Raw genomic sequence first — 18,820 nt, 5'->3', positions numbered from 1 at the left:
CGGTCACAGAAGCTCTGGAATGTGCTCTGGAGTGAGTTATCATTCCAAGAGCTGAGTGCCTGCACTGGGCACTTGTTCTTAGTTGCCCTGCTGCCTTCCTCCTGCCATCTGTCAAAACCTACCTTTCTGACAGGGCTTAGCTCAAAGGCTTCCTTCTTGATGCCTTTCTTGCTCTCTCCAGCAGGAATGGGGCCCCACGTCTGCATTGTGGGAGGGTTTGTCATTCTCCTATCATTTTCTGGCATTATAGTAATTTCATGGAATGCTAGAGTGCCATTTTGCCCATTTTCTTTTTCAGGTATCTGATGAAAGAGTAGAAACGTGGGGGAGATAAGAGAGTTATTTGTTTTCTCACCCCTCTTCTATGGGTAGATGCAGGCTGTAACCAGAAGGATATCAAGGAGGGAGTGACAGGATCAGATTCACACTTTCAGAAGATCCTTTTGGCTGCTGCGATGAGGGCTCATTTCAGAGGTGGTGGCTGTTATCCAGGCCAGGTGTGATGGTAGCCTGGGTTAGAAGACAGGCAGTGGGATGGAGAAGAGGGGAAGATTTGCTCCATTCAAGAAGGGGACATGGGGACTGCCTGGCAGTAGGAAAAATGTCATGGAGACAAATTTCTAAATTTGGTGACTGGAAGGCAGGGTGATTTTAGTGCCAGTGAGAAGCCGGGAGGGCAGTCATCCCTGGAATCCTGGAACAGAGGATCTTCAAAATGGGGAAACAAGCACATTTGGGATACATGAAAGAAACCTCCTTCTGCTCATGTGACTTTGGTTGAAATGCTTTTCCTCTCTGCTTCTTGATGTGCCTATCAGCTAAATGAGCGTTTAAATCCCTAAGGACCTCGACCCTGTGATTATCACATCTGATGTCAATGTTTAACTAAGTGTGCCTATTAGAAAGCATCTCTTAGTTCACTGTGTAGTGCTGGCCCACCTCTCCCCATCTCTGTCTGACGAAACTCGGTGGGCTCTCAAAGCACAGCTCAAATGTCATCATTCTCGGAAGCCCTCCCAGTTCTCTACAGCAGGAAATGCTCTCTCCCTACTGCCCATGGGCTTCAATGTTACGTCGTCAACTGTCTCTTGGAAATACAAATGTATTTGTAAATATATTTTATACAGATAACACGTAGTCTATAACCACACACCCACAGTGGCCAATAACAACACAGGCCAAAATCACCTATTGAGCTCCTCTTGTTTTCCAAGCTGAGAAAAATGTGTTTCCTTCTTCTTGAAATGCTTTGTTGTTAAACCGGACTCTTCTCTTTCCCTAGGGATCATTGACTTCCTCGTAAGCCAGCACCCTATTGCCCGTGTCCTCCGAGAATACCTCGTCTTCAAGATCGCACCAATGCTTAATCCTGATGGAGTCTACCTTGGCAATTACAGGTAAGCAACTGGGGAGGATGCTTGGAAGCAGGTAGTCTTAGGATGGTGGTACGGAAGCAAGAAAAAATATGGGATATATTTTTTAAGGAAGAATTTTGAAGCTGCCCATGAGTTCATTAGAGAAAGTTTCTCCCCGGCTCTTGAGAATGTGGTTAATTAGCTTTGGCTGTTTCGTGCACAGCCACCTAAGGTCACTTGCTGGGTTTTCTGGAGAGCTCACTGGGCCAGGAATCAGGAGACCTGTTATCAGTTTTGGCATCTACTTTTTGTATAACCTTGGGGGATCCACTTTTCCCTCTCTGATGCTCAGTTCCTCTTGCATAATGGAGACAATAATTACTTACCTGAAAGGGCAGTTGTGAGAGCTTCAAAAGAAATGGTGGGAAGGAATGTGCTTTGCAGAATATCGTGTGGTAGTTATAATGATGACTCTTTTGTTGTGTTTCTTCTTGGAGAATATCAATGAAGGAGAATAGAATCCCAGGACATCTGAACAGCATTTCTCTTCAGTGTTGGCATACAAGCCAGCCCCACACTCACTCATGCACTCAAATCGTGAACTCCCTTTCTCCTGGCTTAGCACCATAATTTACAGCCTAAAATTCCACTGCCCAGAAGATTATCTGCCAAAAGAACAATGGCTCATTTGAGATAGATAGTGTTATTGCCCTTATTTCACATTAAGGTAACTGACTTGCCCAAAGTCACACAGCCCATAAATCATTGACTAACTTCACCATCCAAATTATACAGTTTTCGAGCTCTTTAGGCCCAAGACTTTCAAGATGACATTCAGACCCCCCAGCTTTGCATGCAACGCATTGTCTGCCCTGCTGCCTGTGTGTCCACCATCTTGCCTCACCTCTTCTCCTCTCCTCCTAGAACAGGTGCTGCAGCTGCACTGAGTAAAGCCCAGTTCCCCAGACATGTCCTATTGGTTCCTGATACCTTACTTTTATACAGGCTGCCTGCTCACCAGAAACCCCTCATCCCTTCTTCATCCCATTAATTCTTTGCAACTCAGTTCATGTTCCTTATTCTGGAAAACATCCCCTTAAACCCCAAACAGAATTGGCCACTCTCTTCTCTGAGTTCTCACAGGCCTGGTTATTTATTTGTTTGTGTATTTGTTTATTTGTTTGAGACAGGGTTGTGCTCCATCGCCCAAGTTGGAGTGCAGTTGTGCAATCATGGCTCACTGCAGCCTCGATCTCCTGGATTCAAGTGACCCTCCCACTGCAGCCTTCCAAGTAGCTAGGCATGAGCCACTGTAGCAAGCAGGCCTGGTTATCGAACAACTCTCGTTCCACTGCATATCCTCTACTGTCCTTAAAGCTACTGGAGGGCGGAGACTGAACCTTAATGGCCCTTGTGTCCCTCATGCCTAGCAGCAGGGATCAGCACATAGTAGATGCCTAAAAAGTGTTTGATGAATATGAGAGAATGAGAAGGATGACTTTACTGATGAAGAAACTGAGTCCCAGAGATGAAACAGTACTTACTTAGTCCGTGGCCTAACTCAGACCAGAACCAGATCTCCTGACAGCCAGTCAGGCTTGTTTTACACAGAGTTGGTTTACTGCTTTCCAAGAGCATGGCAACTGGGTCCAGAGGGGTACTCCTGGGTGTGAATTAGAGAGAGCCCATGAGGTGCCTGAAGCCTTCATTAAAGACAGTTTTGCTTCCACTCTTAATTGGCTGAAGTGATGGTTCATTAGCATTCGCAAGTTTTGTGGCTTGTTGCAGGCCTGAGAGCGATGCTTTTCCGCCTTCCATGGACAGAGTGTACTGTTAGCGATAATAGTGGTAGAAAGACCATTTGATTTATGTTAATGTTTCTGTTTAATTACAAGAGCAGTGGTCAGAGAGAGGTCAATACTTCTCTCCACACATTTATTTATGTCATCATCTGCTGTCTCAGGAAGGACTAGCTTGAAGGAGGTCAGTGACCTTGGCCAAAATGCCTCCCCTCTCAGGGCTTTAGATGGACACTGAGATGGTGATGAGGGCTAGATGCCTTCTACATGTGTTCAAGCCCCAGATTTTGTGATTTGGGGACTCCATGATAAAAGATTTCCACCCCTCAGAAATGGTTTCACACTGAAGCTTCAACCCCCAACATTCTCCTAGTGAGAATATGTGATTCTCATTATGAGAGTTGGAGAGCAACTCTAACCACAAACATTAATGCTATTGCTAAAACTGTACAACAAAGAGCCAATTAATCATAAGAATTCACTACTTAAAGCTTTAGAGAAAATATATAAAAAAAATAAAGACTCATAATTGAGAACTTCAAGGTGCCTTAGAGGTCCCCTAGACCAGCCACACTACTCTCTAGAGCAATACTTCTATGGTTTGGCAAGACTTGCCAAGGCATTATGGAGGGAAAAATTCAGAGTTCAGATAAGTTTAGGAAACACAGAGCTAAACAAAGTTAAATGTGTTCTTTTATAATATGACTTTTCAGAATTTTGAATATGCTTATAAACATAGGGAATCTAAGAGGGGAAGTAGTACTCAGTGTTTCCCAAAGATAAGTGAGAGAGGTCCACATCCTCCCTGTAACCAGTGTTAGGGTTTCTGAAACACATTTTGGGAAATGCCACTCCAAGAATTCTGCTTGCCAATCCAATGGCCTGTGAAGCACTCACACACTAATCTCATTTAATCCTCATAATTCTGTGATGGAGGAACTTTGTTAAAGTTTTTCTAAATTCAAATAATAACAATCTACTCAATCTAGCTTGAGTACAGGAGAAAAGGTGGCGAGTGGGGAGGGAGAGAGGGAAGGAGGCAAAGAAGGGAGGGAGGGAGGGAAGAAGGAAGGAAGGAAGGAAGGTTGGTTGGTTCTCAGAATTCTAGTGCAGTAAAGAGAGCCAGACTTCCCAGGAACTGATCAAATTGCTGGAAACATGTTGGAAGACAGGTGGCCAGGTCTTTGCCTCTCTCTCATGCTCGTTTGCTTTCATTCTCTCAACATCTCCCTCTGGAGGTGCAGACTCTCAAGCCTCAGAGAAGTTAAGTCATCCCCCTGAGGTCTGTGGCCTGTGAGGAGCGGGCAGGGATGCAGGTGTGCCTGACCTAGCCCTGCTCCTCTCTGCAGTCCCACACTCCCCCTGTAGCCAGCACCAGGCCTGCCAGACCCTGGGAGGAGAACCAAAGACAGGCCTGCCCTGAGGCACCTCACTCTGCTGGCTGGAGAGATGGTTCAACAGGCCAGTTCCCTGCAGTGTGAGATGGGAAGTCAGGAGCTTGGAAGGAGTAAAGGTCAGTGGTTGAGAAAATGGACTTGGGTGTCAGGTCAGATTTAAATTCTGCTCTGCCACCTACCTGCTGTATGACCCTGGGTAAATTACGTGGCCTCATTAAGCTTCATTTTTCTCATCTGTAAATGGAGATGCTATAGAGTTATGAGGCTTTTGTGAGATAATACATCTAAAGCACAGTGCTAAGCACACTGTAAGTTATAAATAAACATTTATTCCTCCTTCTCTTTATCCTCCTCACTCCTCCACATTAAAGAAGCATATAATCCAATCTAGGAAGGCTGGTCAGGGAGATTTCCCAGATTTCATCAGCTAAGTTTAGATTTAATAATACAAGTACCTATTCTACGGCATTTATAGTGAACTAGAGAAGGTACACTCTAGAATTTAACAGCAATGGATGGCCACTATACCGTGATAGATCAAGCTCTTTATGTTAAAGAACAGCACCATTTTCTAACTAGACTACTGTATATGATACCAGACTATGGTTTACAGTAAGAGTATATGGAGCCTATACTAAAGTTTATAGCAACAATATAGAGCAACTATAGTATACGCTATGGTACCTATCTTTAACAATTATGTTGGATGATATAACAATGGATAACAGTTACCTTATACAGTAAAAGCACAGAGCAACTATACACTCTGTCTTACTTACTGCACTCCAATTACATTGGCCTTCTTTTCATTTCAGGTCTTAGGTTTAACACCACTTCACAGAAAGGCTTTTCCAGGGCTTGCAGTATACAGTGGGTCTCCCATTACACTCTTTCATAGCACCCTATACTCTCCCTTTATGGCTCTTGCCCTAATTTGTAATTATGTGTTTATTTATGTGACTATTTGTTTAATGATTGTCTTCACCTTAGACTGTAAACTCCATGAAGTCAGGACTTTGTTTACCTTGTTCTCTGTATCCCCAGTACCTGGCAAATGGGCTCTTGAAATATATTTTATTTTTCTAGTCACTGACCTGAAGTTCACGTATATGTTTCCAGAATGAACAAACGAACTAAACAATACTGTTTAGTGATTGTGTGACGGCACAAAGCTACAGTGCCCCATGTAAAGTAACTAGGGCCAGATGCAGTCAGCCCCCAACCCTTTACCTTCATCTGCATGGCCTCCTGGCCCAGTTGTTTTAACTGTATGTTGTTGTGACAGGAATACTGCTATGCTTTAACCTGATGAGCTGCTGTTATAATTTAACAAACTGGATTCTCAGCCATGCTTAGTTATTGCATGGAGCGTGATACTTTTAAAGGCACTTACAAAACCATATTTCGTCATACAACAGCAACCAAGAAAGGAAAGCCAGTTTTTACTGTATCCATTTAAGCCATGGGGAAACAAGCTGAGAAGGTGAAGAGCCATGTTCAAGGTCATAGGGTGCATCCAGGGACTCTCCACACTCCCACACATTGCCTTTACTCTATAAGCTATAGGCAGAAGTGGAGAACTGAGGCTCTAATTTTCACTACTCTCCTGAGCGTTCTTATTTGTCCTTGGACAAGACACTTCTCTCCCCTAGCCTGTTTCCCTCCTACTCTCTAGAAAGAGGGAAGTGGGATGAAAGGCACCTTCCATCATTTAGTAGAAGCAGGGGGAGAGGCTCTATCAAGAATGGGATGGCTACAGCATGAATGAAACTTGAGGACATTATGCTAATGTAATAAGCCACTCATCCAAAGACAAAGACTGTATGATTCCACTTATATGACATTCTTCAAGTGGTCAAATTCATACAGACAGAAAGCAGAATGGTGGTTACCAGGGGCTGGGAGGATGGAGAGAATGGAGAGTTACTATTTAATGGGCATAGGGTTTCGATTTTACAAGTTAAAAAGAATTTTGGAGATGGATGGTGGTGATGGTAGCACATTATGAATGTATTTAATGCCATTGAACCCTACACTTAAAAATGGTTACGATGTTAAGTTTTATGTTATGTGTATTTTGCCACCGTGTTATAAAAAACAGTGGCATGGTTACTGACATTACAATGGGAATATTTTCAGAGAGCTCTGGAAGGATCTGGGACCTAGGAGTCTTGAGGGATGAATATTGTAACTTCGGGTGTTACAGAGCCAAGAAGCTGCAAGCAACTCCTACTTGGAAGGCAACTGGAGTTGGGGGATGATGGGCTGAACCAGTATAGAATCGGTTGGTAATTCTCAATGTCTTACAGAAAGCATGCTCACAATACATACTGCAGCATTTGCACACTCTCTCTTCCAGCTACTTCCTCGTCACTCCTTTTGCAGAGGAGAGAGCCCCCACCTCCACCTATACCCCGCTGCGCTTTCTGACCATGGGTAATGCACAGGTTGCCTGCATTTGAAAAACAGACTTTCCATCTCCTTACAACAGTATGAAACCCTGTGTTGGGTTTGCATTTCTTAATTAGGTGCTTGTCATTGTGTATTCCATAGAGCCACGTATAAGTAAACAGTCATAGACCTTTGAATAAATTTATTGGTTTTATTTATGTTTCTGGGCATAAAAATCTATAATTACCAGGTACAGCCTCAGAATAACTAGTATTTAATGACAATTACTTTTTGTTACCATAGAAATGAGTCCAAAGTAGTTACCCATAATTTCTCATTTCCCAAACCTCACACATGCTGAATTGCAATATTACCATAGTAATTGCCTATTAGTCATCATAAAATACGCAGTTACCCAAAAGATAGCAGGATGCTGTGAAATTTCTCATCTTCGGAAAATCTCAGTATTTCTTGGGAGTGTGGAGGTGGGGTGGGGAGGAACAGGCCTCTATGGGTGGTACAGAAATGATTCTGCGTTATAGCACAGAACTGCAGACCCCATGGTGGAAATGGAGGCTGTACAATCTTCAGACTCTCTCCATCATTATGGATCTTGGCCTTGGCAATCCTTATGTAGCAAAGGATGCTCCAGTGCAGTAAATCCAATTTAACTAAGGTTTGTTGAGGGCCTGCTGGGTGTCAGGCCCTGTGCTGGGCCTTGGGGAAGCAGAAGGAAATCAGAGGCAGTTCTTGCCAATAAGAAGCCCAGCGTTTCCACTAGAAATATGGGTGTGATGCAGTAGATGCCGAGAGATACAAGAGGAGCTAATGTGTAAGTGGCTCCTCACTGCACATTATGTGTATCGTTTCATTTAATACTCACAGCAGCCCTATGATGGAGGTAGTGTGATGCTCCTACTTCAAGTAGAGGGGGAGGTTGAAGCACATAAGTACCACGGAACTTGCCCTAGTTGCTGAGCCTAGGCTGCTCCAGTTTTAACCTCTTGATACACTGTATCTTGAAGCAGAGAGTACTTCCTTCTGACTGATAGTGATGAAGGAGGGTTTTTGATGGATGGATGATATATGAGTTCACCAGACATAAAAGGGAGATAGAGATTTACAGAACAAAACATCATTAACCATAGCAGAGGGTAAACCACCAGTGAAGGTATTTCCAGCACACACGGCACACACACACACACAGACACACACACACACACATTATAACTGGTCTACCTACCTCTTCCACCTCAAAATCTAGAGGAAGAAACATTTCAAACTATCCACAATTAGAACAGAACCTAAAATCAGCCATATAAAATATAAATACATATCAATGTTCTATTTGTTCTGTAATAGCATAAAAACTGCCTATTTTTTTCATCAACATAGAAGCAGAAAACAAAGATCCACAGCAAGTATTGCCCTGTTGAGAGATCTGCCAGCCCCTCCTCACTCTGAGCCTCCGTCCGTGCCCCAGTCACATTTCCCTGCTGGGTGCCTTATCACAGCATCATGAGAAACATTAAGCCCAGTGCCCTATCCAGGCCATGCCCCCTCTGCTTGCCCACCTCTAGGCACAGACTGTTCCCTCCCTTCCAAGGCATCATGCCGTGCTGATGCCACCTCTGACTGTTAGAGAGCACTTTGTTTTCAGGCTGAAGCTGCCAGCATGTAAGTTCTGCCTCTGCCCTCTGAAGGATTATTCAAGGCCAGCCCATCTTTCACATGGTAGCCTTCAGCCATTTGAAGATCATGTGTTCCCACCCTTCCCCACTCCCCACTCAATCCTACTACTGCTCCAGGCCAAACATCCCCAAAGCCTTCCAACTTTTCATACGTAATCTGAAATCCATTCCCCTCTCTGTCCTTCCTGCTGTCCTCTGAACGTGTTCCAGATGTTTGTCATTGTCTGTCTTTGAGGCAGGGTGTCAAGGACTGAAGGACATCATTATAATGATAATAGTGATGATGACAGCTAACATCTATTGAGCTTTCCGAACCTGGCACTATTTTAGGCATTTTGCATTTGTTGTTTCATTTCATCCTTAGAACAAATGCATCATTATTCTCATTTTACAGATGAGGAAACTGAGACACAGGTAGATTAGGTACCCCCTTCAAGTTCATAGAACGAATTAATTCATGGAGAAGGAATAGAATGGGGTCTCAGAAGCCTCATTCTGGGGACCACTCTTCTTCTGATACAGCCCACATGCACACATTGCTGTCTGACATTGAGCTCTCCTCAGCCTAAATCTTTAAATTTTTCCACTTGCTTTTCTGCTAAGCTACAACTCCCCCATCTTCCCTTAGATCCTTACAAGAAGCCTGTGGTGTAGGCAGGGCAGGAATCACTCTCCTTCTTGAAGCAAAAAGGAAACCAAGCCACAGAGAGGCTAAGTAACTTGCTCAAGGTCACACAGTGAGTGAGCCACACAGTTCAGATAAAGCCAGAGTGACAGCAGGGGCCAGACAGACCCTTACCTCCCAGAGACTCTCTCCTGCTTTATGTAACCTGAGTGATGTTTCTGTGGAGGCTGAAAGGACACTGGGGCTGGCAGTGTAATCAGGTGTCTAACCCACAAGTGCACACCGCCAAAACCAATTATTCAAATGAGCTTCCCAGCCAGGTTCCACGGAAAAGGCCAGATGGCTAGATGTCTGTGGAGGCAGCTCCTCATCTCTGTCCCTGCAAGCAGCTGAATAGCAGTTCAAAGTTAGAGTTGATAGCAAGTTGATCTTAATAATTGATTCTACAGTGAAGACAGGCCTCTGAGGAGACAGTAACCCAAAATTAGTGGCTAGGGAGTCTGGAGGAGCAAAACAATCTGATAGAATCAAGAACTTCATCATTTCTGGTCCTAGTTCCTAAACCACTCCTTGAATAGTGCCAGTTCTTTATGTAGAAATCCTTCGGCGGCTCCCCATTGACCCTCAGAAAGAACCAGAGCTCTTTAGCCTGGTATTCAGTGCCCGCACAATGGCCTCAAACTTTCTTTTCAGCTTCCTCTCCTACTGTCCACCTTGCCCCTTCGTGCATCCACTCCCATCTGTTCCTCTTGCCTTCCTGGGCTCTTTCCATTGTCTTAAACCAGCCTGCTCTTGTTCACATCTGTGCTTTTGCTGGCACTCTGCTTCCACTTGAGAAGCCTTTTAACTGTTTCTTCCCTGTCTTCTTTTTTCCCTCTCCTGCCCTCCCAACCCACTAACCCATCCCCAAGCACATACTTTGTACCATACACTGGGGAATATGAGGTGGGCTTGGCCCCTGTGCTGCCCTTAAGGAGTTCACAGTCCAGAGAAGAGATAACTGTGCTGATGGAGGGAAGCCCAGGGATTCCCAGGTTGTGAAGTCACTGAGGAGGCACCTCTTAACCCAGGCAAAGGGTTGGGATAGGGCAAGTCAGAGAAAATGTCTGAAGGAAGGGCTGTGTGAGATGAATCTTGAAGGGTGAGTGGGAGTTGGCCAGGGGAAGAGAATGGCAGCATGTTCCAAACCAAAGGAATAATTATAATAAATAACAACACAGTAATATAATAATACAAAATATTAATTGAAAGCATATAGCTGCCAGACACTATTCTAAGTGTTTTATATGTAGTACTTCCACTAGAGATTTGGAGTGATAATTAATCATACTCCTGCTCCTACTCTCATCCTATTCCTACAATTTAGAAAGAGATACAGGGATCAAAAAAATAGGAGTCAAAATATTAGCTGTATTATTGATAAAAGCAGGACCTGGAAGGCATCGTCTATATCTGTGGCCAAACTTGCCTCCTTTACTTCACTTCAAAATTCAACTTTCCCATCAGACACAAGGAGAAAAGGAGGCAAGAAGCTTCCTAGAAAGCACACCATGTGGCAGAGAGAAGACCAGAATAGACCCTTCAGAATTCCAGATCCCAAAAACACATGCTAGGAGGGGCTAGGCCCAAACCAGCTCTGCTTCTTTTCTGGAGCTGACCATTCAGATAAGTTCCATCTCCTTCCTTGGGAAGAAAAAACAAGGGAATGGAGAAGAAGACCCATTCTTTTCATTCCTGAGGACTGAAAGTTACCATTGGCATTGAAAACAATGGGGAGTTCCTCCCAACAACCTCATGAACCTACAAGATAAGTCTTGTATTACCCTCATATTGCAGATAAGGAAACTGACACTCAAAGAGAGGTTAAGTCATTTGCCCAAGTACTGCCTTTAATAGTAGGAGTTCCAGGAATGACACCCAGAGATTTGACCCAGAGCCCTTTGAGTCTTGCTGCTTGAGCCCTGAGTGAGTGAGTGGAGATCCTTGAGGAATGCCAGGTACTCTGGTGTGGTTGTTGCATGTGGTCCAGGCTGCATCCTACATAAGGTAAAGTCTGGGCACCACACAAAGGAGCTAGCTAAGAGGGCAGGTGGAGGGTGGAGTGCAGCACAGGCTTGAAAAGACTTGAGACTTGGCGGAAATGCATCAACCCACAGAGGGGGCACCTTTTTGTTATTGGCTCACAGGCCCTATCATGTGCTACCCTTGCATGGGGTACAGATTGACATCATAGTGTAAGAAGTGTAGGAATAACTGGGGACCAGATTGTGAAGGATCCTGAACATCATACCAAGAGCAAACCACAAGAACAGTTAACATGTGTAGCACTTATCTCAATCTAGATGGTGTCCTGGGCATTTTACCTATATGATTTCATTTAGCCCTCAAAACAACCCTCTAAGGTAGACAAAATTCCCACTTTCAGTTAGAGCTAAGGCACAGAGAGGTTCAGCCACAAAGATACAATGTGTTGGCCAAGCCAGGGTTTTATCCAGGCTGTGTGGCTCCAGAGCCCACACTTGACTCAGAGCCATTCTCAGGCTTGGTGCAGGTAGGTGAGAGCCTTGCTAGCACCCAGGTCTTGTGAAGACATAAAAGACTTTTATGCCCCCTTTTTTGTTTCCTCTGTCCTTTTTCACTTAAGAAACTGAAATGGTGAATTTTTAGCCTCAAGGGCCAGTGTATTCCTTCAGAAAATGTCCTCCCTCAGACCTTTCAAAAAGGAGTAAACTCCTTATCATTGTTCTTATAGAGAGAAAAATAATCCTTTGGTTCTGGAATGGACTTCCCATTCTACCCCTGAATAGCCATGTGATCTTGGCAGACCCTTTCTGCCCTCTTGGCCTCAGATTCCCCGTCTTTGAAATGTGGGGATTGGGTTTTATGAAATCTCAGGTCCTTCCAGTTGGTCACTGACTCTAAGAATTAGATTTAAGTTGCAATGCTGGAAATCCACCTGAACCCAGTGTTTGTTGCTGCCAAGCAGGAGACAAGATGAATCCCTGGAGTATATGCTCTGTATGGGAAGGGAGAAGGCACTCTAAAGTCTCTCCTTACCCACTAGGAAGAATTTCTTAGGGTTGGAGATAATCCCTTTTCCAGATGTGATCTGAACACCCCTGACCCCAATCATGCCACCTTGCCAAAAAGGCCACCATTATAGGGTAAAGACCTTGCTGAATGAACCTTGGAAGAAGAAAAACTAAGTGCTCATCTTGGCTTTGCTATAAACCTTGGACACATCCAAGGCTGCTCCATATGGATGTGCAGTTTGTGCACTGTACAAATGTTCAGTGGTCAAGGGGTCAATGGGGCCTATGGGCTATGACTCTGCTCTCAATCCAAAGTCTGGCCAAACCAAGTGGCATTATTCTGTACTTTATCCACCCAGAAATAGCACCTGATTGCAACTTATTACCCTGGGTGGTAGGGGGCAGCACCTTTCGTCAATTTGCATAAAGGTACATTTTATGTTAGTCTCTCATTTGAAACTTAGATTTACCATTTAAAAACTATAGATGTTGCATCTACCTCTCACTGCACATGAGGGATAGTCCCTCTATTAGGCTCTTACCTGACTCCTAGGACTGCAAAGACAAAGTATAATGGTGGCTAAGAACATAGGCTTTAGAGTTGGGCAGACTGGATTCAAGCTCTGCCTCTGTCACTTGTCCTTGCTGGACCATGGTCAAATCACCACTTCTGAGCCTCTATTTATACAGTTCAACTGAGAGTCAGCTGTGTACGAGACACTGTGCTAGCACTGACCAGTGACAAATGAAATAGAGTCAGTTGCTGCCCTCTCGGCACTTTCAGGTCTTTAAGCAAACAGATGAATTTGTCCTAGGTCACAAAGCTACTAGACGGCAGAACTGGGACTCAAACCCAAGCCTTCTGCCTTTGAAGCCTATGTTCTTATCCACCCTCCTCTCAGTATTCACAGTCCTGGTCACAGACATCTCCTCGTCATGATGATCTAAGAAGGGATGTGAGGAGAATGCTTTAAATATCTTGGTGGTGGTGATGGAAAGTGGATGTGTTATGATTATCCCTTGTGTTTGGGACAAAGGGCACTGCCTGCCATCCTCCATCTACACAACAGCAGAGCCCAACCCACATGCTAAGCATTTTTCAGGGGCTGTTGATGACAGATTATCTGGCATTCTGACACGGGCCAATCAATAGAGCTGGTAGGTGCCTCAGGCCAGGGGCAATTGAATCCCAACCTTTTAGTGGCATTAAATAAAGCAATATTTATTTTGCTTTTGGTGCAAATATACCTAATCCAATCCAGCTCATTGGTAATGCTGAAAAACTCCTTAGAGCAGCCTCACCGTGCTCAGGGCAAGATTGATCAGGAGCCGCCAAGCTGCCTTTTTCTCTACCTTTCTTCAGAGGAGATGAAAAGGAAATCATAAGGAGGGGAATTGAAATCATTGCTCTCATTCTAGCTGCCATACTGCGAACAGGGATAAGGCATGATGTCCTTCATGAGATGGAGCTATTTATTTGCCATTTGAATAACATTCTCTGGAACCATTATATCTCTGCCATTGGGCAAATGAGAAAGAGAACAGGATAAGAAGATCAGACAAATGAGTAGCTTAGTGTCTCTTTTATAAATCACACAGACTCACAGATGGCTGGGGGACCTCAAAGGTGACTGTGAACCATCCTGTCATCAACAAGACCTGGGTTCAAATTCCAGGTCTATATCTTACTAGTTGTCAAGTGACCCTCTCAAGATCAAATCTTTCTTGGATTTTATTTCCTTATTTATCAAATGTGGATTAATAATACCTATCTCATTTGATTATTGTGGATGAGTCTAGTATTTAGTAGGTGCTTACTTTTCAAAATATATCTGAAAGTAACTATCTAACCCATGTTTGCAAGCCTGCAAGGTGTTCATCCATGCTTTTGTTAATCTGTTCACTCATTCATTCATCCAATAAATGTATTGAATCTTCTCTGCACCTGGGTTTATAGTAGACAGTGTTGGAGTGGGGGTGGGAAAGATAACTCAGACATTATCCCTGCCCTCATGGAATTCACAGATTAGAGGAAGAAAGAAAAGATACTTAAGAGTATCTCCAACTCAAAATAAAGACATTATATATTATGCAGTCATATGTAAATTTGGCCTCCATGTATTTGCATTTTCTAGAATGGTCCTAATGTGAAAGATTATTTCGCATTGGTACCATAAATAGCCCCATTCTTGTCAGAATACAAGAGCACCAAGGGAGACACAGGGCAGGGACCCAGGATTTTGCATTCAGTGACTCTAAACTGGCAATCATAGGAGTGAGAGCTTGGCATCTGGAGGCCATCTTATGCATTCCTCTGTCTTTAGGCAGCTGCTTTTTGGTCCTGAAACCAGTAAAGAGAAAGAGCGTGTACCAGCCTTGGCCTCTTGTGCGTATAGTCAATTAGGGACACAAGCAGAACATACTAGCAGCGTGTTAAAAATATGCATAATTGCTCACCATTCTTGCTTCCCTAACTTTGCACATGCTATACTCTTTGCCTGGAATGCTCTCTCATGCCCTGACTCTTGGCAAACTCCCATTTGTGTCCCACACATCTCAAATGTTGAGCAATGCTTGCAATTAATGTTAAGATATTGATCATCCTTGATTAGTTGGTGTTTCATTTTAAAATTCTATCAACACTTTTCTTAGAATATTTTGTTTTCTTTGAATTTTAACTTAATTGGAAATATATGCTTCCTCCAAAGTCCCTTACTCTGGGAGTAAAAAGCCCAGTTATTGATGCTTTAGAATCATATACTGAGAGAGCTGAAAGAGATCTCTGTGAGTAAAGTATAGCATTTCATTTTACAAATAAGTGCATAGAGCCTAGGGAGGGGAGGTGACTTTTCCAAGATGACATAGACATTGGAGGTGGAACCTGTACCCCAGGCTCCTAACCAGGGATCCTGCATCTTTACTAAGATGTTTTGTTCAGTAAATACTTAACCTATGGATAGATTGAGTGTCATTAGAAGCATTCGTTTAAAATCAGCTCAAAAGGTGCCCATGCAGGTACTACTCACTGAAGAATATCACAAATGCTTTAGCTTCTAAAAAGCTCTAGATTCCCTGAGGATTGAAGATGCCTTTGAATCACCAGTGACATTCTATTTTTATTGGCAGGCTGGATCTAGGAGTTAACCTTTCAGGATCTCTGACCTCTAACACTTTTCCTTCAGTTTTGAAGTTCTTTTTTGAATCAAAGAGGTTTCCTGGAAGCAGCATAGCCAAGTGGGGAGATTATGAGGTCCAGGGATAGGACACCTGAGTTCCAGTCTGGGCCCTTTAGAGTACATGTTATGTAGCCTCAAAAGAATGGCTTACCTTTTCTGGCCCTCAACACTCCCAATAGAAAATTGAGGTTTATCATGTGACTGAATGGTTGTGAGAACTATATCATATGAGACAGGAAAATGCTTAGGAAGAATGAAATGTCTGTTCAACAACTACTTCTTTGACATCTGCCATGATCCAGGCTCTTTGACAGGCACAAGAATACCAACATGAATAAGATAGCGTCCTAGCTCTTGAGGAATTCATGGTCCAATGGAGAAGCGGACTCAATAATTGCCACATCTTGTGCTGTAGCCACTTTGCTGGGGGAGCAACAGATGCTATGGGAGCAGAGGAAAAGCACCTACCCCTCATGTGCAGGGAGTGAACGTCCTCCTCTACTTCCTGGAGGAGCTGATATTTAAGTTTAGACAATTGCAGCAGTGCTACCATTATCACCACTTCACTGTCATCACTGGCTATCATTTGTTCAATGTTTATGTTTTTCTGATAATTCTGCTGGTGCACTTACAGACATGTATGTTCATGTATGCAATCCAGAAAGTCAGAGTGGTTATCCTCTTTATACCTATGATAAAACAGAAGCCTAGAGGTGCATTTCAAAAAAAGAAATTTAAAAAAGATCACACAGCTGGTAAGGAACACAGCCAGAACTTAAACATAACTGTAAGTCCCAAAGCCGCTGGTCCCCACAGTATAACCCTGTTGTTCTGTGCAACTCCATGGGGCAAGACTGAGAAGGATGGAGGAAGTGACTGGGAGACACATTCAGCTAAAAAGGAAAAAAGAATTTTCTAATGGAAGATTCAAGAATGAGATAAGCTAACTGGAAAGGTAGTGAGTTTTAGGTCATAGAGGTGTCCTAGAGCAAGCTGGTGACCTGCCCAAGACAGTGCTGAGGACATTCCTATTTGGGGGCAGAGGAGAGGCACATAAGTAAGTACGTCTAAGGATACAGTTGTTTTATGATTACGTCCTGTTGGCAAGGGTAATATACCTTTCTAAATATTTAGATGCTCAGTGAGGGCTGGAAAAGCTCTGTGAGCACAGCAGCCAGACCAATGATTCCCTGTGTTTGTTGAGCAGCCATTGGGAAGTGGACAATATAGGGGCCTGCCAGAATTTTCTATGAATTATTTCATAGGGCCATCTGATTAGGGATGCCTTCAGCTAAAGTTAACAAGGACTGACTCTAGCCACTTAAGCAAAAAGGGAATTTATACGAAGGGGCTTACAGAATCACGTAAAAACTGGTAGCCAGACTTGAAAACCAGAGCAATTAACTGAGCAGCTCTGAAGAGTCAGAATACTCTGCCTCTGTTCCACAGTAGCACTGCTGCACAGCACTCCCTGCTGCCTCACATCACCCAGTCCCAAGTTGACGTCCTGGGCAGGAGTGGCTGGTGCCTGAGCCCGGATTTCCTATTGCTGCCATGGCTGCCGGGGAACAAAGAGGTGGAATCTGGCTGGCTTCCATGCAGGGAGGTAGGGCACAATCACGGCCTCATCTTGTAATGATGAGGAGCAAACTCACCCCACCCAACCCCCCATCTAGTAACAGTGTTAGATGCTGAGCATTCCCCAAAGAACATGGACAAATGCCTCCTACACTTGGGAGGGAACAGAGCATGGATTTGAACTCAGATCTGCCTAATTCCAGACCCAAGGAAGAGAAGAGGTCATCCCTGACCACTGCTGCCCATTCCAGCATCCTATGGACTGTGAAACTATTAGTCCATTCCATTCACATAGGACATAGTATAAAATAATAATACAGTACAATAAAAACAACAATACAGCATTTTTGAGTTACTATTATGTACCAAAACCTGTGCATTAGCTCATTTAATACTCACAATATTATCCTGCATTATAAATTGATATAAACCTGTAAGCTTATCTTCTTCCTCCTGCTGGATTATACATTTCTTGAGGTTAGAGAACATCTCTTATCAATCACTCCATCCCAGCAACACTACCATGGAGCTTGGTGTGTAGAAGGTTCTTAATAAAACCGTGATGAATTGCTATATTTAACTCTTGCCTCATCCTTGTTCCCTAAACCAGTCTCTCCTCCTTAATTTACTCATACATTCTCAAAAGCAGACAGCTTGCTTAAACTGTTTGTTCCCTGGAAGAGCATAGACATTAAAGCTGGACAGTCCTGGGTTTGAAGCCTGCTCCTCCATATGCTGGCCAAATTACCCTGAGCAGGTTTCAGATGAGTGTGGCTGTGAGGCTCTCTCTGTCTGTCCTTAATCACTTTCATGAGTAGCAATACTTCAGATAAGAATATTTAAGAACTGCATGGATATGTCTGTAGATCAAGGCACTAGTCACAGCAATGAATGTTTCCTTTCTGAAAGACAATCTAGTGTAGTCCGGGGAGAGCAGAGTAAGGAGAGCAATTGGTAAGATTTTGGACTCTGAGAATCAGGTTAACCTGAGCTCAAATTCTAACTCCATTACATAGTAGCTCAGTGACCTTAGAGAAAGTTATTTACATTTTCTAAGCCTTTGTTTTCTCCTCTGTAAAATGGTAATACAGGGCTTGTATGAGATAAAAGTGAAAATGAAATGAGATAATTCTTGTAAAGTCACATAGTAAGCACTTCTTAAATGTTAACTACTGCTGCACTTACCACTATAAGCTCAGAAAGAAAAGATGGCAGGAACTACATCAAAGGCTAACAGGAGTTATATTTGAGTGACAGGAAGGTGATGTTACTTTTTTTCTTTTTTGCTTTCTATGTTGAGGACCATTTTTCATTTGTAATAGTGATTTTATAGTCAGTCAATCCTCTTACCAAGCAATTCGACTTCTGGAAACTGTTCTAAGAAAAAAATTCTGAAATGTGGAGAAAACTTTAGGGATTAGAGTATTCATCAGTGCATTTTGAAAACAGTGCAGCATTGAAAACAAAATAAATGTGCCACAGTGGGGAAATGGCTAAATGAATTATGGGGGTTCATATAATGGGATAATATGTCATATTATAACACTATTACAATGCTAGTTACAAAGAGTTTACTAACAAAGAAAAATGCTCAGGTTGTAATGGCAAATGAAAACGGGACCCCTTTGCAAGTTCAAGGTCAGGAGGTAACTTGCTGGCCTAGAAGGTGAGCATCAGTGATCCCCTCTGTTTAAAGCAGAGAGAATGGTTGATATCTAGGCATCACTGCTCTTATGGAAATCCTGGAACACAGAGAACATTTCTTTGTGCGCTCCT

General features: G+C 43.3%; 1 protein-coding gene across 6 annotated transcripts in view; it reads left to right on the top strand.

The window, feature by feature from the left end:
- Positions 1-18,820, top strand: part of AGBL4 (AGBL carboxypeptidase 4) — a 1,466,214-nt gene that overhangs the window by 1,330,968 nt on the left and 116,426 nt on the right. For all 6 annotated transcript variants that reach the window (XM_050802234.1, XM_050802256.1, XM_050802226.1 and 3 more), the window contains one exon: positions 1,283-1,397. In XM_050802234.1, the coding sequence (XP_050658191.1) occupies positions 1,283-1,397 (115 nt within the window). The remainder of the gene's footprint in view (positions 1-1,282; positions 1,398-18,820) is intronic.

The sequence above is a fragment of the Macaca thibetana genome, chromosome 1 (assembly GCF_024542745.1).
Source record: "Macaca thibetana thibetana isolate TM-01 chromosome 1, ASM2454274v1, whole genome shotgun sequence".
In the NCBI taxonomy this organism is placed as follows: Eukaryota; Metazoa; Chordata; class Mammalia; order Primates; family Cercopithecidae; genus Macaca; species Macaca thibetana.
The sequence above is the reverse complement of the archived record's forward strand: the minus strand, read 5'-3'. Positions and strand labels throughout refer to the sequence as shown.